General features: G+C 49.5%; 6 protein-coding genes across 9 annotated transcripts in view; 4 read left to right on the top strand and 2 right to left on the bottom strand.

The window, feature by feature from the left end:
- The window catches only part of LOC142989408 (haloacid dehalogenase-like hydrolase domain-containing 5), a 4,189-nt gene extending 602 nt beyond the window's left edge, over nt 1-3,587 (top strand). The window contains exons 2-9 of the mRNA XM_076138919.1: nt 1-158; nt 235-347; nt 1,044-1,137; nt 1,203-1,209; nt 1,587-1,785; nt 1,914-2,090; nt 2,176-2,347; nt 2,668-3,587. The exon at nt 1-158 is cut by the window's left edge and continues 34 nt beyond it. Of these exons, the coding sequence (XP_075995034.1) occupies nt 1-158; nt 235-347; nt 1,044-1,137; nt 1,203-1,209; nt 1,587-1,785; nt 1,914-2,090; nt 2,176-2,347; nt 2,668-2,856 (1,109 nt within the window). The 3' untranslated portion in view covers nt 2,857-3,587. The remainder of the gene's footprint in view (nt 159-234; nt 348-1,043; nt 1,138-1,202; nt 1,210-1,586; nt 1,786-1,913; nt 2,091-2,175; nt 2,348-2,667) is intronic.
- A 382-nt stretch (nt 3,588-3,969) lies between these two features.
- pcif1 (phosphorylated CTD interacting factor 1) lies at nt 3,970-15,083 on the top strand. 3 transcript variants are annotated; one of them, XM_076138911.1, is made up of 16 exons: nt 3,970-4,071; nt 7,065-7,214; nt 7,415-7,539; nt 7,624-7,749; nt 7,833-8,032; nt 8,314-8,468; nt 8,563-8,716; nt 8,954-9,037; nt 9,116-9,215; nt 9,502-9,661; nt 9,789-9,964; nt 10,571-10,657; nt 10,788-10,972; nt 11,168-11,261; nt 11,575-11,750; nt 11,843-15,083. In XM_076138911.1, exons 2-16 carry the CDS (start codon nt 7,097-7,099, stop codon nt 12,174-12,176), a joined length of 2,274 nt encoding a protein of 757 aa, XP_075995026.1. In that variant the 5' UTR covers nt 3,970-4,071; nt 7,065-7,096; the 3' UTR covers nt 12,177-15,083. The 3 variants fall into 3 exon arrangements, with proteins under 3 accessions (XP_075995026.1, XP_075995028.1, XP_075995027.1); XM_076138913.1 differs by having other exon boundaries at nt 8,563-8,710; XM_076138912.1 differs by lacking the exon at nt 3,970-4,071 and adding an exon at nt 4,941-6,569.
- Nucleotides 15,084-15,560: 477 nt separating this feature from the next.
- Nucleotides 15,561-18,375, top strand: LOC142989405 (deoxynucleotidyltransferase terminal-interacting protein 1-like). Its single transcript, XM_076138914.1, has 13 exons — nt 15,561-15,897; nt 16,019-16,089; nt 16,168-16,264; nt 16,362-16,460; nt 16,579-16,644; nt 16,734-16,790; nt 16,879-16,940; nt 17,032-17,074; nt 17,407-17,465; nt 17,678-17,738; nt 17,822-17,893; nt 18,004-18,059; nt 18,147-18,375. Exons 1-13 carry the CDS (start codon nt 15,823-15,825, stop codon nt 18,253-18,255), a joined length of 927 nt encoding a protein of 308 aa, XP_075995029.1. The 5' UTR covers nt 15,561-15,822; the 3' UTR covers nt 18,256-18,375.
- Nucleotides 18,376-18,452: 77 nt separating this feature from the next.
- On the bottom strand, nt 18,453-19,449 carry polr2j (RNA polymerase II subunit J). Its single transcript, XM_076138918.1, has 3 exons — nt 19,268-19,449; nt 18,824-18,932; nt 18,453-18,671 (listed from the first exon to the last, which is right to left on the bottom strand). The coding sequence occupies exons 1-3, from the start codon at nt 19,408-19,410 to the stop codon at nt 18,570-18,572; spliced, it is 354 nt and encodes a 117-aa protein (XP_075995033.1). The 5' UTR covers nt 19,411-19,449; the 3' UTR covers nt 18,453-18,569.
- A 92-nt stretch (nt 19,450-19,541) lies between these two features.
- Nucleotides 19,542-22,149, top strand: LOC142989406 (ubiquitin-conjugating enzyme E2 C-like). Of its 2 annotated transcripts, none has more exons than XM_076138916.1 (7): nt 19,542-19,841; nt 19,995-20,103; nt 20,194-20,221; nt 21,133-21,219; nt 21,409-21,613; nt 21,825-21,884; nt 22,006-22,149. In XM_076138916.1, exons 2-7 carry the CDS (start codon nt 19,997-19,999, stop codon nt 22,041-22,043), a joined length of 525 nt encoding a protein of 174 aa, XP_075995031.1. In that variant the 5' UTR covers nt 19,542-19,841; nt 19,995-19,996; the 3' UTR covers nt 22,044-22,149. The 2 variants fall into 2 exon arrangements, with proteins under 2 accessions (XP_075995031.1, XP_075995032.1); XM_076138917.1 differs by having other exon boundaries at nt 19,542-19,831; nt 19,993-20,103.
- Nucleotides 22,150-22,390: 241 nt separating this feature from the next.
- LOC142989413 (pyruvate dehydrogenase [acetyl-transferring]-phosphatase 1, mitochondrial-like) lies at nt 22,391-25,784 on the bottom strand. Its single transcript, XM_076138925.1, has 5 exons — nt 25,064-25,784; nt 24,480-24,884; nt 24,233-24,333; nt 23,213-23,781; nt 22,391-22,956 (listed from the first exon to the last, which is right to left on the bottom strand). Exons 1-5 carry the CDS (start codon nt 25,235-25,237, stop codon nt 22,688-22,690), a joined length of 1,518 nt encoding a protein of 505 aa, XP_075995040.1. The 5' UTR covers nt 25,238-25,784; the 3' UTR covers nt 22,391-22,687.
- Nucleotides 25,785-26,048: the final 264 nt, after the last annotated feature.

Raw genomic sequence — 26,048 nt, forward strand, 5'->3', positions numbered from 1 at the left:
TCCGTGGCGGCTCTGTGATCCCTGCGGCGCGGCGCGCTTTCAGGAAGCTGCTGGACAGAAACAACAACTTCCTGTTGCCTGTTGTCTTTGTGACCAATGCCGGAAACTGTCTCCAGCAACACAAAGCCGACCAGCTGTCTCATGTCCTCGGGGTCCAGGTAAGACAGACAGGTGAAAGGAGACAGAGACAGATGGACAGACAGGCTGCAGTGTCTCCTCTCTCTCTCCCTGCAGATCGCCCCTGAGCAGGTCATGCTTTCCCACAGTCCTTTGCAAATGCTTCGGAGTTTCCACAATAAGTGTGTCCTGGTGTCCGGGCAGGGACCGGTGATGGACATCGCCAAGAAGTATCCTTCATGTGACCTCTGACCTTATGTAGACGTCGCTCAAGCAGAAAGCTCACATTTGATTGGCCAGAATTTGGTTCCAACAGCAAACGTGATGGCGTTCAAGCTCGTCCAATGACTGAAGAGATGCAGTGTGACGGGATGTGACGCTACCTCTACCTATGTACCTATCTATCTATCTATCTATCTGTCTGTCTGTCTGTCTGTCTGTCTGTCTGTCTGTATACTTATGCCTGCCTGCCTGCCTGCCTGCCTGCCTGCCTGCCTGCCTGCCTGCCTGCCTGTCTGTCTGTCTGTCTGTCTGTCTGTCTGCCTGCCTGCCTGCCTGCCTGCCTGCCTGCCTGCCTGCCTGCCTGTCTGTCTGTCTGTCTGTCTGCCTGCCTGCCTGCCTGCCTGCCTGCCTGCCTGCCTGCCTGTCTGTCTGTCTGTCTGCCTGCCTGCCTGCCTGCCTGCCTGCCTGCCTGCCTGTCTGCCTGCCTGCCTGCCTGTCTGCCTGCCTGTCTGTCTGTCTGTCTGTCTGTCTGTCTGTCTGTCTGTCTGTCTGTCTGTCTGTCTGCCTGCCTGCCTGCCTGCCTGCCTGTCTGTCTGTCTGTCTGTCTGCCTGCCTGCCTGCCTGCCTGCCTGCCTGCCTGCCTGCCTGCCTGTCTGCCTGCCTGTCTGCCTGTCTGTCTGTTAGTGTCCTTGACAGTGAGACAGTCTTGGTTTCAACAACATTGTCAGCATTGAGCAGTTGAGAGAGCAGCACCCCCTGCTGGACATGGTGGACCACAACAGGAGACCCAAACTCCCAGTAAGAGCAAATCAGTCACCAATATTCAAACAATCTGAAATAAAGACTCTACGTCTTTATATCAGAGGAGCCGTTACATTCAGACATCACTTAGACATGTTGTATCTAAGAATGTAATGGAAGAAATTACATTTTACAAAAATGTGTATATATATATATAAACACACACACACACACATAAATACACACAACAGAAGCAGAATGAATGTTGACATCAGTGTGTGTGTGTGTGTGTGTGTGTGTGTGTTTCTTCATCTCAGTCTTCTTCACTGAGGGATCTTCCAGATATTGAAGGTAACACACCCACACAGCTGATGTCAGACTCACAGTTTGACTTCTTCTTGTTTATTTTCTTGCTCTTCTCCTCGTGGACGGCTGGAGCACTTCCAGACATTTGTGTGGGCTTGCTCGGCCTGGGCGGAGGTGTGAGCCCTTGTATTTCTGGACAGTTGAATGTTGTCCTTTCCTCCCAGCGATCGTCCTGTTTGGGGAGCCAATCAGATGGGAGACGAACCTCCAGCTGCTGGTGGACGTGCTGCTGACGGACGGGAGGCCCGGCCGCAGCTACGGGCCTCTGCTCTCCACACAGCTGCCGGTTCTGGCTTGTAACATGGACCTGATGTGGATGGCTGAGGCCCCATCACCACGGTAACCAACACACTGCTGCCTGACCCATTTATTAGGTACACCCATAGTCCAAACCACAACCCTCCAAACAGACTGCGGCTCTCAGGCTCTGAACTACAGGTCGATCGGCGCTCTTGTGCTTCCTGTAGCTTTGGTCACGGGATGTTCCTGTTGTGTCTGGAGGCGGTCTACAGAAAGCTGACGGGTCGGGAGCTGCAGTACCAGTGCCTCCTGGGTAAACCCAGTCTGCTGACCTACCAGTACGCTGAGCACCTGCTGAGGCTGCAGAACCACAACACCAAGCTCAGCACCATCTACGCCATCGGGTAACGGCTCCCTCGCTGCTCTGCACCCACGCTCCACTTCATACACTTTGAGTGCAGCTGTGAGTCCACGTCCTTTTCTCTCCAGAGACAATCTGATGACCGACATCTACGGAGCCAACATGTACAACCAACACCTCCTACAGCAACATGCTGCCAAGGCAACCAGCAAGATGGTGGCAACGGCAACCAGGAGCCAGCAGATGGCCACGCCTCCAGAAGATCTGGTGTCTGATGCTGCTAACTGTCACTCCATACTGGTAAGTAGAGAGGCGGGCCGACAGACAGACAGACAGACAGACAGACAGACAGACAGACAGACAGAGAGACAGACAGACAGGCACGGAAGATAGACAGAGACGGAAGACAGGCCAACAGACAGGTTAGTGTGTTGTTAGCAGAGGACGCATTCAAAGTTCTGACATGTTTTGGTAGAATGAGGCTAACAGTTTCCCTCTGTTTCCACTCTTTGTGCTAAGCTAGGCCAAGTGATTGTTGATTTGGGTTCATGTTTTCTTCTTTCTTATTCTTGGATCAGGAAAGAACACATTATATTACCTGACCTCTGACCTGTCCGCAGGTGTGCACAGGGGTCTACAACCCTCACTCCCCATTGACTAGCAACCAGAGCAGCGACGTCACAGAGACAGTGTTCCACGGTCACCGGGACTTCCTGTTGGACTCGGGCCTGACAGAAGCGAGCCACGTGGTGGAGGATGTGGAGGCTGCTGTCGACCTGCTGCTGCAACAAGAAGCCTCCAAACTTTGACCTTTGACCTTTCTGCTTGTGGCTGTGTCTGTGTCAGCACTCTGGGCAGGGCTTCGAACCAGCAACCTCCACCTCTGCACCCCAATCTATAACTCAACCACGTCCAAAGATTTAGGCATAAATTGTAAATATATGATTACTGATAAAATAAAGGAGGCTATGTTTAGAATGATTTGTTGCCGTAATCGTCAAAGGATTAAGATTGAGGAGAAGACTCAGGCTTTCTGTTAGGGTGTTAAGGCTCTTATTTTGAAAGGTACAGACTGATTTTCTGACGTTTGACTTAAAGCCAAACTGAGACCTGATGACCTGATGTTGTTGTCACTCAGAACAAAGATCATCAGTCATAATAAGGCAACATACAACCGCAACCAAACAGAAAATGCAAAGCATTTTCAGCTTTAAAACCAGAAAAGGGATCCAAACTTTGGATTTATGTTTCAGATGCCATTCATATCAACTTCATATCAACTTTGATCTTATCTGCATGTTGGCTTCATGTTCCTCTAGATTCTGTCCTGGATATCAGCTTTGAAATCCTTGATTTATATTCTTACTTGTATCATAGATACACGTGTTCGTCACTTCTGTTCTCAAACTTTGTTTATTTATTTTCTGTGTGCTTGTTCAGCCTTGGTGGAGGTATAAGCTGCCCCCTTTAAAAGTGTTCCGTGTTTTATCACATATTTGTTTGATGTAAATTTTACAGGCAAACTGTTGGTAACCAATTTTCGAACAATGACATTTGAAAATATAGTTTAAATATCTTTGTGGGTCTTTGTTTAATAAAAGTGTTTTCTTTCTTATCTTATTCTTCACCTCTGCCACCTCATTGTCCTGAGATAATCACACATTTGTAGATGAGGCCCACTAACGACATGGATGTGGCTGAACTGTCTGTCTATGGGACCGTCTTGTTGTTGTCTAGATCTTGAAAAAGCCTTACAAATGAATGAATAGTGACATTTCACGTCCTTCACTTGGTGCCTTATCCTCACAGGACTTGAACAAAGATTCTACATGTCAGTAAGTGGACCCGCTCAACATGGCGGCTCAGACGGGACACTGGGTACCGGAAGCTCAGCCATGCCACGCATGCGCAGTTACCGACCGCGGCTCCCTGTAAAGATGTCTGAGCAGGCGGGGAGGGCGCGGAGCGGAGGAATCGAAGGAAACACACAGAGCCCGCAGCGCTCTGTTCAAAAACCGCGACAGGTAAGAGCAGGCGGCCACGCACGCACACACGGAGCGCACCGGCACGCGGCGGAACGTCCCGGTGTTCAGATGAGCCGCACTCGGGCCGCGCAGGCGGCCTCGGTTCCGTGCAAACAGCGGGTTTTAGTGCAGGGCGCGCGGTGCTGTGGCAGGGGCGTGTCCGCCATCTTGTGTGAGTAACTGGCGCCCAAACAGCAGCAGCTTTTATAGAGCAGCTAAAATGGCTGTTTGTGGCCAAAACGGAGCCTAGCGACAGCGCGGCTCGGTGGCTGTCCGTCTAACGGACGTTAGTCCGCTTTGACCGAACTCCGTCGAAGCGTTTCGAGCTGGCTTCCTCCGCGTATCCGTGGACTCAGGCGGAGTATCAGCCGCAGCCTTTTGTTGTCCTCCCATCTCCTCCTCCTCCTCCTCCTCCTCCGTGTTTGTTTGGAAGGCCTCCTGGCGCATGCGTGTAGCCATGGCGCCGCTCTCTGCGTGAAACCAAGACCGCGGATTAATGTTTGTCTGTGTGTGTGCGCGCGCTTTAATGTGGGATCAGAATACAATAATAGTTGTAACTCACTTGATGCCATTATGGCGATGAACAGATCTGCTTCACTTTCGTTTTGTCCGGATCAAACCAACTAACAGGTGTGACAGAGGCGTCTGTGACCGGACACTTTGAGACATCAGGTCTACCTGTCACATGTTTACTTCAGGGTCCATGTCACAGTCACTCTGAACCAAAGATCATTTCTTCCTTTAAATGTCATTCAATTCTTCAGTCACATTAGCATCAAGACAGGTTGATGGATTTATTCAGACAGTGGCTCCTGAACCTGCAGCTCCACTCTGACCCCACAGAGCTCCACCCTACACCCAGAACATTGACATTTTTGAAACGTTGCTGTTATTTTCTGGTGCTGTCACATTACCACCTTATTTCTCTACACAACAAAAAACCTCACCAACCAACAAGATGTGTTTTTAGTCACATGGTGTCAACAAATCAGCAAGTGTAGGTGAGCTGAGCTTCACTCAGGGTTGATCTGCTGACAGGAGTGGCATAAGATATGAATCATACAAAATACTATTTGAACGTTGCCTGATTATTTGTTGTGTGCAGCTCTACGACTCAGATTGAGTTCCGTCCTTTACCAAATGATATTTTATCAAGAGTTTGGACAAAGTTTTTTTTTTTTGAGAAGTTTGATCAATGTGCCTCTGTGGGCAAAAAGTATTCATGATATTTTTCATCTTTGGCGATATTCAGTATTCAGTCCATCTGTTTGTTTCTTGATGAGTTCTCAGTTCAGTGTGTCGGCTGATGGATGCTGTGGGCAGGTGGAACGCGTTTGGTGGCTTCCTTCCTTCTTGATCTCTTTGGTACCAGGTCTTCAGTTAGAACTGCAAGAAGATGTGTAGTTAGTAAGTTAGTTTAGTCCACACTCTGGCTCGTGGTTGTAAGGCCAGTTTGTATGACTTGTAGTGGCACTTCTTCCTCTTGGGTAAAGAGGCGTCACTTCCTGGGGCAGCCTGGCAAAAGGCTTCTGTTCCACGCACAGCTAGGCGAGGTCACCTTCCTTTGAATCGGGAATCACTAAGTGACATCATCAAACATACGGTCAAAAACCTGCTTACCTTAAATAAACAAAAGTGATGTCATCAGACTAACAAAGTGATGTCATTTAACTAACAAAATGGCACTGATGTCATCCTAAAAAAAGTTCCAACATTGATGTCATTCAAGCCAACAAAGTTACAACAATGGTGTCATACTTGTACGTTTCTAAATGTACTTGGTCTTGACTCTTGGTCTCGACTCTTCCTCTACTACGCTGCACCCCTGACCTCTGACCCACACTGCTGTCTGCGTAGCTACCTGGTACCTGGCCACAAACACTAGTTGGAAGCGTGTTGGTGATGGGGGTCACTTGGCCGTTTTCCCTTTACTCCTTACTGTAGTAGACTGAGCAAGTCGTTGGATTTGGATGTTAAGCAATATCCATCTACTTAGATTCCTGTTCTTCAGACAAAAGAGACCGCAAATGTTAAAGCGCCACACTAATGGGTTGACTGCAGTCACCGTGGTGTGTGGTTCCGTCTTTGGGGAGGGGGCGTGGCAGGTTACAGCAGAGTTCACACGGCCAAGCCTTTGGCGCTGACTGAGAAGGCGGAGCTTCTCTAAACGTTGGCGTCACACAGTCATGTGATTCCCGCTGAAACGTTGTTTGGAGCTGTGGATGTTCTCCGCCTGGTGTAGCTACGCTGCCTTGTGATCAGTGAAACCACGTAGAGTCTCAACACAGCAAAGAGCTGACAAACATCTTTACTCAACTTAATATGCACCATCAAAACCATCACGCTGGGAACAATGTCACTTGATCTCATATCTCCAGTATGCAGTGGATATTGGATCTGCTGCCCTGTAGCTCTTGAGTGTGGACGTTGAGAGGAGCTTCCTGCTGTGTGAGGGACTGAGATGTTCAAGGAGAAGAAGCTGTTTGATTCATGACTAAGTGGGTTTATCAGAACTCTAACTTGATCATCATTATGTAACAGACTGTGTTCAATCAGAAGGTTGTTGTCACATTTCCTGGGACTTGATTGAGCATTTAGTGTCCAGTTCAATGATGACATGTGATCAATCAGTCCATGTTTCAAACTGTTAGTCATCAGGTTAGGTTTGCACTTTCCAACCTTTGAATGTAAGTTAATTGTGGTTGTAATAGTTAAATCAGTAATTGTCTCTGGTTGTCACATGTGAGTCTGACTTGACTGTCTTTACTGTAAGAGACACATTTGAACCAGGACCTAAAGTTACATACTCACGTTAACATTTCTGCACAATAGTGAAAGTAAAGTAAGCAAGCTCATCTCTAAAGCAGAGGATTAAAGTCTGATGTACACCTGCAGGTTTGTGTGTTTGTGGTTTCTAGCATGTGTGTGTCATTGAACAGAGGTGTGTTTATTGATGGTGGTGTTGTGGTTTCTCGGCCCTTGTCCCGGTGCAGGCAGGTCCATGTCATTGTGACGAACAGCTGACATGTCCGATGACAGCCAGGGAACGGTGACGGCAGAGGTGGCCGTGATGTCCGCCTCTGCCTCCGCTCAGGGACCGCCTCTTTCTCCGTCCACCTCCTCCAAATCGCAGGAACTACCAGGTACACCTGTCTGTCTGTCTGTGTGGAGCCTGTCTGACATGCTGTCTGTCCTTCTGACGGTCTCTCTCTCTCTCTCGCTCTCGCTCTCGCTCTCGCTCTCTCGCTCTCTCGCTCTCGCTCTCGCTCTCGCTCTCGCTCTCGCTCTCGCTCTCGCTCTCGCTCTCGCTCTCGCTCTCTCTCGCTCTCTCTCTGTCTCTCAGATGAGCTGGTGCAGGCAGGTTGGGCCAAGTGTTGGTCCCGCAGAGAGAACCGCCCCTATTATTTCAACAGATTCACCAATCAGAGTCTGTGGGAGGTCCCAGTGCTGGGTCAGCATGATGTCATAGTAAGTCCTCCTCAGTGCTGCAGTGTGGAGACAGAAGACGCTGATGGACCGCTTCAGCCCTGAACACCTTCTCTCTGTCTGCAGTCTGACCCTTTAGGTCTGAATGCAGCTCCGGCAGAGGGAGGAGAAGGTAACCTTGGTAACGGCCAGAGGAAAAGGCGGATATCAGAGGAGCAGGGGGCGGGGTCTAACAGCGTCAAGCGAGCCAAGGTAATCCAAAAACGAGTCCAACCAGAACCTGATTATGTGTGCCTGCTGGCCTCAGCTAGCTAAAACTTGTTTGTTTGTTCCAGGTGGAGCCGACCACGCCCATCTCTCCCAGCACCCCCGGGGCCAAACCCTGGAGTGCTGCCCCGGGGGACAAACAGAGCCAATCAGCTACACCTACAACCCCGAGCACCGCCCCCGGCCCCACCCCGGGCCCGGGCCCGGCCCCGGCCCCCGCCCCGGCCTCGGCCCCGGCCCCCGCCCCCGTCCCTTACAGGCCAGCTGTGTGAGTACTGATGTGGCTCTCTTTCTTTTGAGTGAGCAGCTACTTCTTATATCCTCCTGAACAAACCTGCCAACCCTAGGTCAGTGCTGGGTCAGCATGATGTCATAGTAAGTGGCTGTTTGTTGTCTCTTTGTCTAAATGCACAAGTTTATTACAAAAACTGCCGATCCTACAGTTTTATTCTAAAACTGGCTAGCAGATCCCTGTTTGCCTTCCATGTGTTAGCATGTCCCTTCCTGCTGCTGGATCCTGTAGTGAACGTTTGTTGTCCTTGTGTTCAGCGTCTACTGGGATCTGGACATCCAGACCAACGCCGTCATCAGAGAGCGCCCCTCTGCCAAACTCCTGCCCCCCCACCCTGAGATCGAGCTGCAGAGAGCCCAGCTGGTCACCAAGCTACGACAACACTACCATGAGCTGTGCCACCAGAGAGAGGGTACACACACGCACACACACACACACACACAGTATAATCTGATCATTCCATTCTCAGGCAGCTGTCAGTCTTTGATGGAGTGTTTTTGTTTCAGGTATCGATCCACCCAGGGAATCCTTTAACCGCTGGTTGTTAGAGAGGAAAGTGATTGACAAGGGCTTTGACCCCTTGTTGCCTAGTGATTGTGAGCCTGTCATCTCTTCGTCCATGTTCAGAGAGGTCATGAACGACATCCCCATCAGGTGTGTGTGAGTACATGTAGAGATCATGTGTCAAACAAACTGTAGTGAGCCTGAGCATCTCACTGTGTGTGTGTGTGTGTGTGTGTGTGTGTGTGTGTGTGTGTGTGTGTGTGTGTGTGTGTGTGTGTGTGTGTGTGTGTGTGTGTGTGTGTGTGTGTGTGTGTGTGTGTGTGTGTGTGTGTGTGTGTGTGTGTGTGTGTGTGTGTGTGTGTGTGTGTGTGTGTGTGTGTGTGTGTGTGTCAGGTTATCTCGTATCAAGTACAAAGAAGAAGCCAGGAAGTTGTTGTTTAAATACGCTGAGGCTGCTAAGAAGATGATCGACTCCAGGTAGGAGGGCTCTGAACCAACCAATCATAGGTCAGTGTTCTGGCTGAGGAGCTGCTGACCTTTGACCCCACTGTGCAGGAACGCCAGTCCAGAGAGCAGGAAGGTGGTGAAGTGGAACGCAGAGGACACCATGAGCTGGCTCCGCAGAGACCACTCTGCCAGCAAGGAGGACTACATGGTAACCTTTCACCTTCAGGAGCCGAAACAACAGGAAAAGTGTTCAACCAACTGAAGCAGCAGTGCCCAAACATCCTCTGTGTGTGTGTGTGTGTGTGTGTGTGTGTGTGTGTGTGTGTGTGTGTGTGTGTGTGTGTGTGTGTGTGTGTGTGTGTGTGTGTGTGTGTGTGTGTGTGTGTGTGTGTGTGTGTGTGTGTGTGTGTGTGTGTGTGTGTGTGTGTGTGTGTGTGTGTGTGTGTGTGTGTGTGTGTGTGTGTGTGTGTGTGTGTGTGTGTGTGTGTGTGTAGGACCGTCTGGAGCACCTGAGGCAGCAGTGTGGTCCTCATGTTACTGCTGTAGCCAAAGACTCTGTGGAGGGAATCTGTTCAAAAATCTACCAGTTGTCTGCAGAGTACAGCCGCCGCCTCAGACACACACACCTGAGCCTTCTGCAGGACCCGCCCACAGGTACACACACAAACCTGAGCCTGCTGCAGGACCCGCCCACAGGTACACACACAAACCTGAGCCTGCTGCAGGACCCGCCCACAGGTACACACACAAACCTGAGCATGTATGTTGTGTGTTGCCACAGAGACAAGTGAGTCTCCGCCCCCTCAGCCGTCTCGGTTGGTGTACTGTTACCCGGTGCGTCTGTCTCTCCCCTCCCCCGCTCTGCCTCGGGTGGAGCTACACTTTGAGAACGACGTCGCCTGTTTACGCTTCAGAGGAGAGATGGTCAAGGTCAACAGAGGTCACTTCAGCAAACTGGTCAGTATGACCTCTTTTTCTTTGTTTGTTCTTTTGGTCTCCATAGTAACAGAACACATTGACTTGGAAACGGTGTGCAGTTGCTGATCTGTCTCTGTCTGTCCGTCTGTCTCTCTGTCTCTCTTCCTGTCTGTCTCTCTGTCTCTCTTCCCGCCTGTCTCTCTGTCTCTCTTCCTGTCTGTCTCTCTGTCTCTCTTCCCGCCTGTCTCTCTGTCTCTCTTCCCGCCTGTCTCTCTGTCTCTCTTCCTGTCTGTCTCTCTGTCTCTCTTCCCGCCTGTCTCTCTGTCTCTCTTCCCACCTGTCTCTCTGTCTCTCTTCCCGCCTGTCTCTCTGTCTCTCTTCCCGCCTGTGTCTCTGTGTCTCTGTCTCTCTTCCCGCCTGTGTCTCTGTCTCTCTGTCTCTCTGTCTCTCTTCCCGCCTGTGTCTCTGTCTCTCTTCCCGCCTGTGTCTCTGTCTCTCTTCCCGCCTGTGTCTCTGTCTCTCTGTCTCTCTTCCCGCCTGTCTCTCTGTCTCTCTTCCCGCCTGTGTCTCTGTCTCTCTTCCCGCCTGTGTCTCTGTCTCTCTGTCTCTCTTCCCGCCTGTGTGTCTGTCTCTCTGCGTGTCCAGGAGCTGTTGTACAGGTACAGCAGTGTGGACGATCCTCGCTTTGAGAAGTTCTTGTCGAGAGTGTGGTGCCTGCTGAAGAGATACCAGGTGAGTCCAAGCTGCAGTGGAATCTGTGTGTCCTCTGTCCCTGAACGCACCGTGGTGAAGGGGGAGGGAGACGACTGTGTGTCAGGATGTAGGATTGTATGTTTGTAATGGGAGTCGTTTCCTTGTCCAGGTAATGTTTGGCGCTGGCGTTAATGAGGGGACCGGTCTGCAGGGGGCGCTGCCTGTGTCGGTGTTTGAGGTGTTGAATCAACACTTTGGCGTCTCCTTTGAGTGTTTCGCCTCGCCGCTCAACTGCTACTTCAAACAGTTCTGCAGCGCGTTCCCAGACATCGACGGCTTCTTTGGATCCAGAGGGTGAGACGGGCAGGAAGGACCTTTACCGTACGGGTCATGATGTGATTTTAACTCCTGCACATGTTAGAAACAGAGCTTCATCCAGACAACAAGAGCTGGAACTATGAAGAAGAAGGCCGCTCTGTATGTGAGGGTACAGACATGTAGAGCACACAGAGCTGCTCACTCTGATCCGCTCTCATCTGTCTGTCCTAGGCCCTTCCTGTCTTTCTGTCCAGTCAGCGGCTCGTTTGAAGCCAACCCTCCATTCTGTGAAGAGCTGATGGATGCCATGGTAACGCACTTCGAGGTGGGTGTGCCACACTTTGGGACACTGTGTGTGTGTGTGTGTGTGTGTGTGTGTGTGTGTGTGTGTGTGTGTGTGTGTGTGTGTGTGTGTGTGTGTGTGTGTGTGTGTGTGTGTGTGTGTGTGTGTGTGTGTGTGTGTGTGTGTGTGTGTGTGTGTGTGTGTGTGTGTGTGTGTGTGTGTGTGTGTGTGTGTGTGTGTGTGTGTGTGGGGAAAAAAATCTATACATAAAAACAATCTGAAGCAAAAATGCGAGTTTCTCTGTGTTTATCCTCCAATGTGACTGTGTCATGTAACCTGTGTGTGTGTGTGTCAGGACCTGTTGCATCAGTCCACTGAGCCGCTGTCCTTCATCATCTTTATTCCTGAGTGGCGTGACCCTGTGACCCCAGCACTGTCTCGAATGGAAGGAAGTCGTTTCCTCCGTCATCAGTTCAACTTCCCTGCCTACGAACATGAATACCGCTCAGGCAGCCAGCACGTCTGCAAGAGGTACGGACGCCTGTGGCTCTATGCTCCTGCTCTCATTTCCTGTTCAGATGTCCATAAGTATTCAGTCAGAAGCACTGTGTGTGTGTGTGCAGGGAGGAGATGTACTACAAAGCTGTCCATGGCACTGCAGTGCTCTTCCTGCAGAACGACGCCGGCTTTGCCAAGTGGGGACCGACGCCAGAGCGGCTGGCCGAGCTGGTGGCATCGTACCGCCCCTCCTGCCGCTCTGCCTCCCTTTCCTCTCCTGGCCCCGCCCACAACACGGCAGGAGACAGGGACTCCACCCCCAAATCAATTGAGAGGACACAGAGTGGTGTGACGTCACCTGGTGGCCATGACGACAACAACAACAACAATAGCAACAACATCAACAGCAGCAGCAGCAGCAGCAGTAGCAGCAGCAGCAGCCCACGAGAAAAGATGTAGAGGGGGCGGGGCCTCTCACCCTGAACCCCGCCTACTTCACCCCTTCTCAAGTTATGAATGAGCTCCATTTTGGAGTATGAGTTTGTTCTGATAGATGTTAGCGTCACCAGCACCATTAGAACAAGTTTAGCTAATTCCCAGCATGCAATGCTCCCGTCACTACCAGTAGGTGCATCAGAGCGTGCAGTCAAAGTGTGTGTGTGTGTGTGTGGACCCAAAACAGCTTAAATAAACAATAGTGATGTCATCCAGGAGTCAAGCAGCCACCACTGACTAACATCAAACACACTTTACTATGCACACACGTTTCTGTGCTCTCTCTCAAACACACCCATGTTTCTCTGCCCTCACACACACACACACACACACACCCCATGTTTCTCTGCCCTCACACACACACACACCCATGTTTCTCTGCCCTCACACACACACACACACACCCATGTTTCTCTGCCCTCACACACACACACACACACACACACACCCCATGTTTCTCTGCCCTCACACACACACACACACACACCCATGTTTCTCTGCCCTCACACACACACACACACACACACACCCATGTTTCTCTGCCCTCACACACACACACACACACCCCATGTTTCTCTGCCCTCACACACACACACACCCACCCACCCACACCCATGTTTCTCTGCGCACACACACGTTTCTCTGCCCTCACACACACACACACACACACCTATGTTTCTCTGCCCACACACACACATGTCTCTGCCCTCCTTTAGCCGACCCAGTAAGCAGCAGCAGCATCATGTGGAGCTCCTCCCACTGTGACATGTTGAGGACGAGCTGATTGGATGAGTTGTGTCGCCCTCCTTTATCTTCTGCTTGTTCTTTGTTGAGTTCTTCTGCGTTCTGATTGTACTTGGTTCTGTTTTGCCGTATTTCTTTTATACTGTGTTCTCTCCCTGTTCTACTTTGCGGGAATCTGTGGCTCTGATTGGTTGAGCTGTTCCTTTAGATTGAACAGGTTCAACCTCAAACCTTCTCCAGTTATTGCTTGGCGACATTTACCATGAGCCAACAAGTCCAAGTTTATTGGTGAGCAACATTTAAGTTGTAGCAGCAAAAAGTGACTCGGCAATAAATGTGTTCCCCTGGAGCTCCGGCCTCCGACGGCCCCAGGACTACAAAGGCTTGTGATTGGCTGACATGGCAGCTATAGTTTCTCTCTTTGTTCTTCTCACTGTACTGCGTCTCAAGCCCCGCCTCCTAGTGGTCGTGGCATAACGAGGACACGGTTTGTGTCTGTGAACGTGCTTTGATGCTTTTGTGTGTTTTCCCACCTGTATTCTAACAAGAAGGATGTGATTGGTCAACATGTTGAAGCTCCAGGCTCATATCTAATCTGGAGAATCAGGAGGTGATGTGGTTCTGTGTGTCTTCTCTTAGACCAGGTTGAGCCCATGCAACTTTGAAACTTACTTTGAACAGTTTTAGGGTTATGTAAACTCACATCCTTATGGCCATATTTGTACAAAACTGAAGTACAAAAAAATGTATAAAGTGACTCTTTGTAGGATTTCTTCACTTCCTGTATGTAAGTGGTTCCATGTGGTTTCCAGGCTTCTTGTTTGAGTACAAGTGGGGAAAGGTGATGTGTTTAAGATGGGATGGGGGAGGGGCTTTGTTTGACTGCAGCCAATGAGAAAGCGGACGTGTCAGATCATGTTAATACAAATAGTCGCTATCACTAATTAGGTTGAAGTTGCATCAATGTTATAAAACTAGAGTCCAAACAAAGTACTTTGTGTTTTGCTGTCAGGTTATGAATTTCTAAATGCTAACATTTACTCAGAAATGGAGCAACGTGCTAATGCTAATCTGTTTCACGTGCTAACGCTGCAGTTTTGATTGAAGTGGTCAGAGTTCCACCCTCTGCAGGGTTATCACTCTTAGGCCCCGCCTTCACTGTGGCTCCAGGAAGTGTTCGTGTTAGCAGGCTTTGTTAGTGTTGAACTTAGGCATTCTGTTTAGCTCCCAAATGTGTTTTTGTTTTTCTACAATTTAATTGTTGTCCTAAAGTTTGATTAGAATCTCTAAAATGACTTCCTGCTGCCATCACAGGGGGTGTGGCCAGCAGCTCATGTGTAGATAATGTACAGGAAACAAAACGTTTTGTCTTATTTTCCTCCATTTTGTTTCTTATTTGAGTTAATTTAACAAATTGTAAGGAGATGAAATGTGTATTATACAGCGGCTAGTTTGTTTTAAACTAAACCAAAGTGTTATTAAGAAGAGATGGTGTATAAGTAGTCATGTGCGCATCGGTAACCAGCAGATACTCCACTTTATTTTTATATTTCTCACTCTTCTGATTTTATTGGTTGAATTATTTTGGCTTTTCTTTTGCATGAGACTCTGTCAGTGTTTGTATTAATGTTCCTGTGGTTGAGTTTTCAGCCGAGCGAAGTCGCCGCATGACTGAAAGAAAACAGATTGAAGTTTTAAATTATTTATTTTCAGGTTTATTTGTTTCCAGGCGTCTTTATTGCAGGTAAGACAGTTAATAAATCATTAAAGCAGATTGTGACGCCTTAACCAGAGAAGAAACAAGTTAGCATCTTGCTTTGATGAAGCTATATTAGCTGTTCCCTCAAAGCTAAACTAGGCTAATCTAGTCTGTGATTGCTGTTTCAGTCTTCTGAACGTTCACGATTCAGATCGGGAGCAGCGACAAAACAGATCTGTAATGAAGCTGTAATTAATTTGTAGTAAATGGATTCAAAACGATGCAGTGTTGATGAAATGAGCTGTTCCGTGGACATGCGGTGCCCCCGCTGGCTGAGTCTTTAGTTGGAGGATGTAAATACAGTCTGTCCATTATCCAAACATGTCAATCGTGTAACTTCTGGTGTTTCTAATAAATTGGAGTAATAATGGAAGCTGAGGATCTTTGACATCTCATTTGGTAAGCCAGGGGGCGGAGCCACCGAGGCCAATAAGACTGAGGGGCGGGGCAATCGAGGCCATTAAGACTAAGGGGGCGGGGCCACCGAGGCCACAAAGACAAACACAACACGGATGTTTTCGTTTTTGTGGTTATTTCCAGATTGAGGTCACATGTGGCAACGGAGACTCACCTCACCAACCTCGTGTGTGTGTGAAAGAAGTTAAACTCAACAAATGGAGTCAGAAAAAATCCAAATGTGATGAGAATAATGCCAAAATGTAATGAAAATGTGGAGTAGATGGTTTAAAATGGTTTAATGTTTTAATACTCTGAGCTTTACTCGTATATTCTGACACGTTCCTCTCCGAATTTTCGGGTTTGTTCTCGTAACATTTCAACTTTTATTTTTCCTATAATTGTCTCGTTGTGGCTATACATGCTTTTATTGTGAAGGAAGACGTTTCCTTTGCTGTGGTTTCACTTCCTATATCCGGTTACCTCCGGGTGGATGTTGACTTCTTGTCGTCACTCGAATAAATATTCTTTTATCTGGTGTTTATTCGGGAAATAAATAAACGCTCAGCTCAGACACGAAAACCGCGGAGACACAGCGACTCAGAGCCGAACCGAACTGAACCGAGCATAGCCTACATAGCATAGCCTAGCCGAGCTTCCCCGGATAACTCACGGTTGAAAATATTCTGTCCGGTCCGAACTGATTCAGCAATGGGAACGCGGCGCAGCGAGGAGAACCGAAGCTGTGCGGACCTGGACGGAGCAGGACAGCGGGACCAGAGCCCGGTACGAGCCGCAGTACCGGCTAACGCGTTAGCTTGAGAGATGGGAAGCAGCATTGTTGTTCCATAATAGAGCGAAACCAACTGTAAGACTAACGTGTGTGTGTGTGTGTGTGTGTGTGTAGAAACCCTGGAATGTGATGATCAAACACAGACAGATCCACAGACGCGGTCGCCGCTCCCACATGATGGTCAGGTCGGTGATGTCACTGCTTTATATGAGTTTATATAAATAAAGATGAGGTGATTAATGTGATTGGTTGATTGTGCTTAGTTACACAGACCCTCAGGTGTCCATGGACCTGCTGAGGACCGTGCTTCAGCCCAGCTTTAATGATGACATCATGGCTGTGTTCAGGAAGTACCAGAAGGTAGGAGTTCAATCAGAGGGTTTGTTTCCTGTGCCCATGGAAACTTCTTCATGTCTGAACAGGAAATGGATAAGTTAACGGTTGTTTGTTCTTCCAGTTCTTCGAGAAAGCAGCAGAGAACGTGAAGGAGAACGTTGGAGAGGAAGTCCAGACGGAGCAGCTGATTAGAGAAGCCTGCCGAAATGTTCTGGAACACGTAAGAGCTGTGTGTTTGTGTGTGTGTGTGTGTGTGTGTGTGTGTGTGTGTGTGTGTGTGTGTGTGTGTGTGTGTGTGTGTGTGTGTGTGTAACCATGTATTGTTATGATGTCATCAGGCCAAGCAGCTGTTTCCAGAGAGGGAAGGGAAGATGGGACGGCCGGGGTCAGAGGTCGGCGTCAAGGTAAGGACAGTTGAACTTAACTGTTATATTTCCACATCAGAACCTTCAGGAGGCCCTGGTCCACTCTGACCTTCTTCCTCTGCTCACAGAGGTCCAGGGTCGCTGATGAAGACGCCAGCCAGCGTGGAAGCCCTGTCCCAAAAAAGGTACTGTAACCCTTGACCTTTAACCCTTAACCAGCTCCACTTTTTGTTCTGAACCTCATTTTGTGTGTGTGTGTGTGTGTGTGTTTAGAGGAGGACTCGTCCCGGTGTGTCAGCGACATCCTCTGATCGACCTTTGACCTTTTCTAGCCAGTGAGTATGTGCTGTGACAGGTGACCTCAGGTGACGTCAGATGACCTCTGATCACTTTTAAGATTGTCTCCTTTTTGTTTCCTCTCCTCAGAGTGAAGCCTAAGTCTGATCCGATCAGAAGAGAGGGACCAAAGGTGAGATGTCACCAGACACACACACACACACACACACACACACACACACACACACACACACGGGATGGGATGGGATCCCTTGAGGGGACGGAGTGTCTGCAGCAGAAACACGACGCCTCAGCAGCTTCACTCTGATAATGGAAAACTGGTCTGTTGGTCAGCCAGAGGTGTGGGCGGGGCCAACTGTGTGGGCGGGGATTGAAGGAAATAATAATATGGCACTGAATCATTACGTAATCGTGTTATCACAAACTCTGATCAGGCCCAAAGTGCTGCAGTACTGTGTGTGTGTGTGTACCTCAGCAGCACTGTGTGTGTGTGTGTGTGTACAGTGGGATCCATCCAGGCTGATTGAAGGCAGCACGTTCGTTCTGGGCTCCAGAGCAAACAAGTGAGTGGTGATTTCCTCTTTCTCAACCTGATCAATAACTGATCAATACTTGGACTGAATGAACTTCAGGACACACGGAGGAGAGGAGGGACCAAAGTACTTTATTCTGAAGTCTCTTTGTGTGTGTGTGTATGAATGTATGAACACATCACAGCACAGGTGTCCAGCTGGAGTCTGACCTCTGACCTCTGACCATCTTTGTGTTTGTGTAGAGCGTTGGGGATGGGCGGGACCAGAGGACGCATATACATCAAACATGCTGATCTGTTTAAGGTACACACACACACAGTCACACACACACACACACACACAGGGAGATGAGTGTGTGCTGTGTTGACATGTGTGTTGTGCTTCAGTATGCAGCAGATGCTAAAGACAAACAGTGGCTGGCAGAGAGACACCACATGAGGGCGACAGGAGGCAAGATGGTGAGACACAGCTGTGTTAGCTTCATGCTAACTCAGTGTCAACAACAGGAAGTTGTCCATTGTTTAGTTTTACCTACATTCAGGTGTGTGTGTGTGTGTGTGTGTCTCAGGCCTACCTGCTGATTGAAGAAGACATCTTGGATCTTTCACGCAGTGATGAATATAAGTGAGTCTGACGTCAGTCTCCATGGTAACCGCATCTCTGATAATTCTGTGTGGTCAACACTGTGTGTGTGCGTGTGTGTGTGTGTAGAGACGGGCCTGACGTCAGGATGGATGAGATGAAGCCGTTCTCTGTTCCTATCTGGATGGTGGAGAAGATGCAGAGAGCCATGGAGTCTCAGAGAGACGCTGACCTCTGACCCCTCACATGTGGACACAGTCAGCCAATCAGAAGAAGGGATTCCTTCACATTAGGCTGTTTTTCTTTTGCTAAATGATCAATAGATGGATCTTGTGATCAATAAAGATGTTTGATTCAGCTCCTTCCTCCTCCCTCAGTGTGACGTCGCCCCCCTCAGGCTGTCTGAGGTGCAGCAGCTGAGCCTCGTCTCAAAGAAGAGACACTTTTCTTTACACATCTTTATTCAGAAACATGAAAAACAAACTTGTTACACTAAATTGATGCTCAGCAGCACAGCGGCGCCACCTGCTGGTTATTGTGACGTTGTGAGCTTCATTCAATGCCTTCCTGTTTATCCTTGATGGCAACGCGAAAACGTTCCTCCAGCAGAGAGAGCTCGCTGATCAGGTCAGTGATGGCATTAGTGAACGCTTCCTGAGGGAGTGAGACAGAGGGAGAGTGAGACAGAGAGAGTGAGACAGATGTGCTCTGATAAGTGTTGAGCTTTGGTAGATCAGCTGGTCTGTGTGATTCATCAGCAACAATACAATTTGACCTGTGTGTGTGTGTGTGTGTGTGTGTGTTACCTGTGGGCTGTAGTCAGGTGTCGTCTGCACTCTAATAACAATCTTGTGTTCTAGTGGATGAGGAACCTTATAACCTGCAAACATGACCTGAGGGTCCTTCAGCAGCTGTCTGGAGACACACACACACACACACACACATGTACAGGTCATCATTTAACACCAAAGAGACAGAGGTTCAGTCTGATGTGAAGTGAACTCTCTCTCTCTATCCTATAGTGAATTGAGAACAAACAGTAGAAGAGAGATGTTAGCCTCATTACATCATCCTCTCTCTCTCTCTCTCTCTCTCTCTCTCTCTCTCTCTCTCTCTCTCTCTCTCTCTCTCTCTCTCTCTCTCTCTCTCTCTCTCTCTCTCTCTCTCTCTCTCTCTCTCTCTCTCTCTCTCTCCCTCTCCCTCTCCCTCCCCCCCCCCCCCCCCCGGCCCCGTGTGTGTGCCTGTCTCACGCTCTGATGATGTTCCCCACAGTGTGGTCCTCCTTGTTCAGGGTGAACAGACAGGCATTCGGGACCTTCGTGTCTTTAGTGATGCTGATCTTTTTCTCTCCTTCAAACAGCAGAAAAGACTCGAATGCTGGCGGCGCGTTCATTGTGTCTGCGCGCTCGATGCACCGGCAGGAAGTGACGCACACAAACACGCGCAGTGCTTCCGGGTCAGATTAGTATTGAATCAACAGAAAGCTTGGAAACGATGCATATCACGGAGTAAACCTTGAGCTGTGGTTCTGCTTGTTTTATGACATGATTTGGTGAAATGTCTGGACTTTTATTTTTAACTTCTGCGCTGCTGACGTTTCGGCTTTTGCTTCCTCTTTGCGGACCAATCACCGCGTCGTATTCTCCAAGATGCGCGTTTTATTGGTTCACAGACCGTTGTTTGTTTTTAAAGATCGGCGGCTGATTGGCTGTCAGTGAGGCTCTGAGCCCGTTTAAACTGGGGGGCGGGAGAGAGTGAGGACCAGAGAGAAGACGGTGAACAGAGAGACAGAGAGACACGGAGACACGGAGACACGGAGACAAGGTGAGACTGAACTTTGTTTACGGCTTCACGTCATCTTCATCTGCTGTTTGAGTTCTCACGGTAACAATGCTAGCAGGCTAATGGCGCCATGAGCTAACACTCTGAGCACGAAGCTAACTGTGTGTGTGTGTGTGTGTGTGTGTGTGTGTGTAGACATGGCCTCTCAGAACTTGGACCCTGCTGCAGCCTCCTCTTCCTCCTCAGCCGCTCTGAAAGGCACAGAGAGCGGCGGCAGCGCGGCTAAAGGATCAGTGTCCAAACGGTAAGAGGTTCTGGTTCCTCTGGACCTCAGCTGGGCCACTTCGTCATTGACTGTGTCTCTCTCTCTCTCTCTCTCTGTCTCTGGTTGCAGGTTGCAGCAGGAGCTGATGACTCTGATGGTGAGTTCCTTCATGTCTTCGTTCCTTCGTGTCTTCGTGTCTTCGTTCCTTCGTGTCTTCGTTCCTTCGTGTCTTGGTTCCCTCGTGTCTTCGTTCCCTCGTGTCTTCGTTCCTTCGTGTCTTCGTTCCTTCGTGTCTTCGTTCCTTCGTGTCTTGGTTCCCTCGTGTCTTCGTTCCCTCGTGTCTTCGTTCCTTCGTGTCTTCGTTCCTTCGTGTCTTCGTTCCTTCGTGTCTTCGTTCCTTCCTGTCTTCGTTCCTTCGTGTCTTCGTTCCTTCGTGTCTTCGTTCCTTCATGTCTTCGTGTCTTCGTTCCTTCATGTCTTTGTGTCTTCGTTCCTTCATGTCTTCGTGTCTTCGTTCCTTCATGTCTTCGTGTCTTCGTGTCTTGGTTCCCTCGTGTCTTGGTTGCTTCGTGTCTTCGTTGCTTCGTGTCTTCGTTCCCTCGTGTCTTCGTTCCCTCGTGTCTTCGTTCCTTCTTGTCTTCGTTCCCTCGTGTCTTCGTTCCCTCGTGTCTTCGTTCCCTCGTGTCTTCGTTCCCTCGTGTCTTCGTTCCCTCGTGTCTTCGTTCCCTCGTGTCTTCGTTCCTTCTTGTCTTCGTTCCCTCGTGTCTTGGTTGCTTCGTGTCTTCGTTCCCTCGTGTCTTCGTTCCCTCGTGTCTTCGTTCCTTCGTGTCTTCGTTCCCTCGTGTCTTCGTTCCTTCGTGTCTGTGTTCCCTCGTGTCTTCGTTCCTTCGTGTCTGTGTTCCCTCGTGTCTTCGTTCCTTCGTGTCTTCGTTCCCTCGTGTCTTCGTTCCTTCGTGTCTTCGTTCATGTCTTCGTGTCTTCGTTCCTTCGTGTCTTCGTGTCTTCATCTTCTTCAGGTGGTCTCAGGTTTCAGCTTCATGAACTTCCTCTCTTTGTGTTGATGACCAGATGTCGGGCGATAAAGGGATCTCTGCCTTTCCAGAATCGGACAACCTCTTCAAATGGATCGGCACCATCGATGGCCCTCAGGACACGGTACGGTCAGGGTGATGACGTAATGTGACTCAGCATGCATATGAAGCTGTGACTTCCTGTCCTCTTTACATTCTGAGATCAGCTGTGAAGCTCTGCCTCCTCAGTGACCTGTGAGTCTCTGCTCAACAGCTCTGAGGCAGGAATCCAACCAGCAGCCTGCCCATAAGTGTGTGTGTGTGTGTGTGTCAGGTGTACGAGGGCCTCAGGTTCCGCCTCTCCCTGGACTTCCCCAGCTGTTACCCCTACCAGGCTCCACACGTGAAGTTCGTCACGCCGTGTTTCCATCCCAACGTGGACGAGCAGGGCTTCATCTGTCTGGACATCCTGAAGGACAAATGGTCGGCGCTTTACGACGTTCGCTCCATCCTGCTGTCCATCCAGAGCCTGCTAGGAGGTAACTACGGCAACGCTGTCCCATCCCATCGCTTTGTGTTGATGATGCGTTCAATGTCCAGCTGTAGAGTGGTACATGCTGCGTTCACCTCAGTCTTCAGTCACAGCTGAAAGTATCTCTTCAATCAGCAGCATGAAGTGAAATATTGTTCTAATATGTCTCATATCTTATTTCTAAATACATAACCTGTGACATCACTTCCTGTTATCAGAACCAAACAATGAGAGTCCTCTGAACATGGCCGCCGCCGACCTGTGGGGGAACCAGGAAGGTGAGAAGTTCATTTGACCTCAGTCAATGCTGTTAAGCTCATATCAGCCAGGAAGCAGTGCATTGTGGGAATCTCACTGTGTGTGTGTGTGTGTGTGTGTGTGTGTGTGTGTGTCTTGCAGCCTTTAAAGCTCATCTGCATTCCAGCCTGCGGAAGTGAAGAAGCTGCTGCTGCTTTTACCCTCCTCTTCCTCTTCCTCTCCCTGTTTGTCCTCTGTCTGTACAGTATTTCTATGTTTTTATTTGTGTCAATAAAGTTTCTAATTCATTCACAATCATGAGCTCAGTTCACTCTGTCCTCCAGCGTATCCCAGCATGCATCACTCCTCCTTGGGACGCATTCATCACTTAAGATTGTTTCTGTTTCATCGACATTGAAGTTTTCTATGATTTGGAAGTAAACTCTCATTCTTCAACAAAATCTGAGATCAGGGACTTTGCATTCTTCTGTAATCGGCTCTGGGAGTAAAACCATATGAAGTGTGACGCTGAGCCTGGACAGCAGGAAGCTGAGTCTGTTTCTCTTTATTCCAGCGTGACAACAACACGTTTCCATCTTTACATTCAGGACATCAGTTCTTCTCTTAGCTCACTGGATCTAAACCCTCAGCCTGTTGAGCTGTGAGCACAAAGGCAGCCGCTGCTTTTACTTCTTCATTCTTTAACTCCTTACATCTCAAGTCGTTTCTCTCGCAAACTTATAGATTTTACTTTTTTGAAGAGAGGAAAAATCACAAATTGTATTTTGATATAGTAAAAGATTGTTAAACAAATAGAGAGTTGATGGAGGCGTGGCTCTGCTGCTTACACGTCATTCAGATGAACGATGGTGATGGTGACATCATCGCGGTACCTCCTGGCCACGTGTGCAGGCAGACTGAGCATGTTGGCCAGGCGTTTAGGCTCCACCCCTCCATACCCATCATCCCCCAGGGCATGGCGCAGCAGGTGGGTGGCAGTGTTTTGGTCCTCTCGCACAGACAGAACACGCCCCTTCCTGTCGAGCAGGAGGCGCTGCAGGCTGCCCAGAGTAACGCCATCGCCAGGAATGATGGGTCTCTGCTGCTGCAGACCTGTACCGTATCCAAGCATTAGCTATTAGTGAGTCATTACCCACCCCATAATACCATATCACCATGGCAACCACTTAGCCCACATTGCTAACATTGCAACAGCCAACTAACCTTTCACATACTCTCTCACACACACACACACACACACCTCTGCTAGGATCCTGATCACAACGCCAAAGCATCAACAGAGTAAGAGAGTCGAGCTTTCAGCTGATGTGTAATTATTCATGTAATTCTTGTTATGAATGTATTTGACCTGTCAGCTGTTCTCCCACCAGCTGGACGACCGTCTGTCGGTGCATCAGCTCCCACAGTCCGTCGGTCGCTAGGATCAGGAACTTGTCGACGGCTCGGATCTGGTGTCTGCTGATCTCAGGCGTGGCGCTCAGGTAGGGCGGAGTCACGTAGTGGGGCGGCTGCATCTGCACGGCTTCGCCGAGTGGCGACAGGACGTCTGGTCGTGTTTCATAAAGCCGACTCAGCGTTTCGGCGCTCCATTTGAAACGAACGTCGCCAAAGGCCCTGAAGGGCAGCAGCAGGCCCAGCAGGCGGTCGTGGCGAACCACCGTCCGCTGCTCAGAGAGTGGGTGTTCTCCCAGAATCCTTTGCACCTCATCAGGATTCTGGGCGTTGTGGTCGTTGGTGAGGCTCAGGACAGACCAGCGGCCGTCTGTCTCCTGGACACCGAGAATCGCTCGACTGTCGCCCAGGTTAGCAACATGCAGGATGCCGTTAGAAATGTGGGCGACGCAGGCGGTGCTGCCAGACAGCGCCACCTGGAGGGGGGAGGCCAGAGACGACGGCTCCCCTGGGAGAGACGCTCGTCTGAGAGACAGAGAGAGAGAAAGAGAGACAGACAGACAGACAATGAGACAACCGATGAGGAAGGTGGTCACACTGATCCTGATGCTGTGTTCACATGTTGACGGTGTTCAGGAGACAGAAACAAGCAACAGACAACATAACAGGTCCACTGGGTCCACTGGGTCCACTGGGTCAGTAACTAGTGAGCTGCCAACTAAGACGTCTTATTTTGGTTGAATCTTAACTCATCATGTCATGGTTGCGTAACCATGTTTGTCTTTTTCTGAAAACAGAAATCTTAGTATCAAAACTTTGCTGTGTTTGCAGAACGTTCTCCACAATTGCAACAGGAAGTTGTGGCTCTCGTCTGGTCCGACCGTCAGACCGATGCCACGGTAACGAGGCTTTTTACTGGCAACATGTGAATTCAGCATGACGAGCTGCAGGTGAACTCAAAGGTCAGGATGAGAACCTGAGTGAGGACAGGGACAGATGGACCTGGGCCTCCACAGACAGGTCGTAGTCCAAGCGACAGAAGGCGTCCACCAGCGCTGACGCCACCCTGCTGCCCTCCTGCAGCCAATCAGAGAAGGGAGAGAGTGATGTCATCATAAACATTCTCATGCCTTCATCCTGCAGGAGGAGGACTTCCTCTTCTACCTCTCCCCCTTTCTTTATCCTCACCCCACTGCTCTCCCTTATCTCCTCCTCTTCCTCACCTCCTCCTCCTGCACCTCCTCCAGTCTCTCCTGCCAGTAGTTGCGGAGGCTGAGGAAGGAGATCTCTCCTCCGTCATGGCTGCAGTGGTCTTGTGGGTGTTTGTGCCACTCCAGCAGTGGAGGTATCGCTCGTTCCTCATCCACCGCCCGCTCCACCTCCACCAGCGTCTTCAGCGGCAGTGTTGCCACAGTGATGTAGTAGAAGAGCCTCTGGCTGACAGCCTGAGCGCACGCCGCCCCCGCGTGCCCGTCGAACACGCCAAACAGCACGCCGCCGCCCGGCAGGCAGGTGGCGCTGCTGCGACAGTCTTCGCTTGGGTGGTTGGAAGGCAAGAGGTTGCTATGGAAACTCAGCACCCCGTGGGAGGCGGGGCCTCTGGGCAGGATGTGGCTGTACTCATTGGCCTACCAGCAGAAAACAGACAGAATGCAGTGATTTATGTGTCAATCAGCCTGATGGTGGGGCTGCAGTCATGGAGGCCACGCCCATTTGTTCCAAGCTTGATTTTCCACCATTTCTAATTTTGATGTTATTGGCTGTCAAGGTCAAGAGGGCGTGGCTCATGCTTGTTTGGGCTCCTGACCTTTAGAATGTGGTTGATCTGATCCGGGCCCATCTGTGCCGCCTCTGACCCCGCCCTGTACTTCCTGCTCCTGCTGCCTGCTGGGTAATGGAGTGTGAAGCGCTCTGGGGGAGGAGGGGGGGCGGAGCTGAAACAAGCCTGCACTGCACTGACACTTCCTGTTCTTCTCAGCATGGTCGCTCACCTGCAGAACCTACAAGGCACAACCTGAAGAAGTAGGATCAGTCTATCTCCCTCTCTGTGTCTCTCTATCTCCCTCTGCCTCTCTCTCTCTCTGTCCCTCTCTCTCTGTGTCTATCTGCCTCTCTCTCTCTCTCAGTCTCTCTCCCAGCCTCGTTCAGTATGACCTTTGACACTTGTCATATCTTAAATCAGTAATCCATAAAGCTGCTTCCTGTCTGTGTACAAACTTCTGTCTCCTTGTGGTCTTTGGAGTCGATCAGCTGCTGTCAGATTAAATGGTTCTTAGAAAAACAAAGTCAATGAAAATGTATCTAAGAAAAAGCAAGAAAATATCTCAGTATTCACAAACCCAAACTTCATGAATTGTAATGATTGACACACACACACACACACACACACACACACACACACACACACACACACACACACACATTTTCAGGCAGCTTTTATTAAACTTAAATAGATTGTATCTATTTGTCTTCTTTCCATCATCTTGATAAAGATTGACAGCAAGTGTGACGTCATCATGTGTCCGTTGTTCCAGCAGCTACCAGCAGAACCGGAGGGAGAATTTCATCTGAGGAAACACCATGACCCGGAAATGACTGAACACTTACATCATGACCCGGATATGTTTTTAACTCTAACTGTTATGAGAGCGTTATTTAATGTGTAGTTTTACATCCAGACCAGCAGGTGGCAGTAATGCATCATTTGCTGTTTGTAAGCCGTCGTTAAAGTTAAACCAGAGGAAGATAAAGAACTCTTGGCTACAGGAGCAGAAGACGAAGTAGCAGCAGAA

Source organism: Genypterus blacodes, unplaced genomic scaffold (assembly GCF_046128005.1).
Source record: "Genypterus blacodes isolate CSIRO-AG114 ecotype Tasmania unplaced genomic scaffold, CSIRO-AGI_Gbla_v1 ptg000418l_1, whole genome shotgun sequence".
NCBI classification, from domain to species: Eukaryota; Metazoa; Chordata; class Actinopteri; order Ophidiiformes; family Ophidiidae; genus Genypterus; species Genypterus blacodes.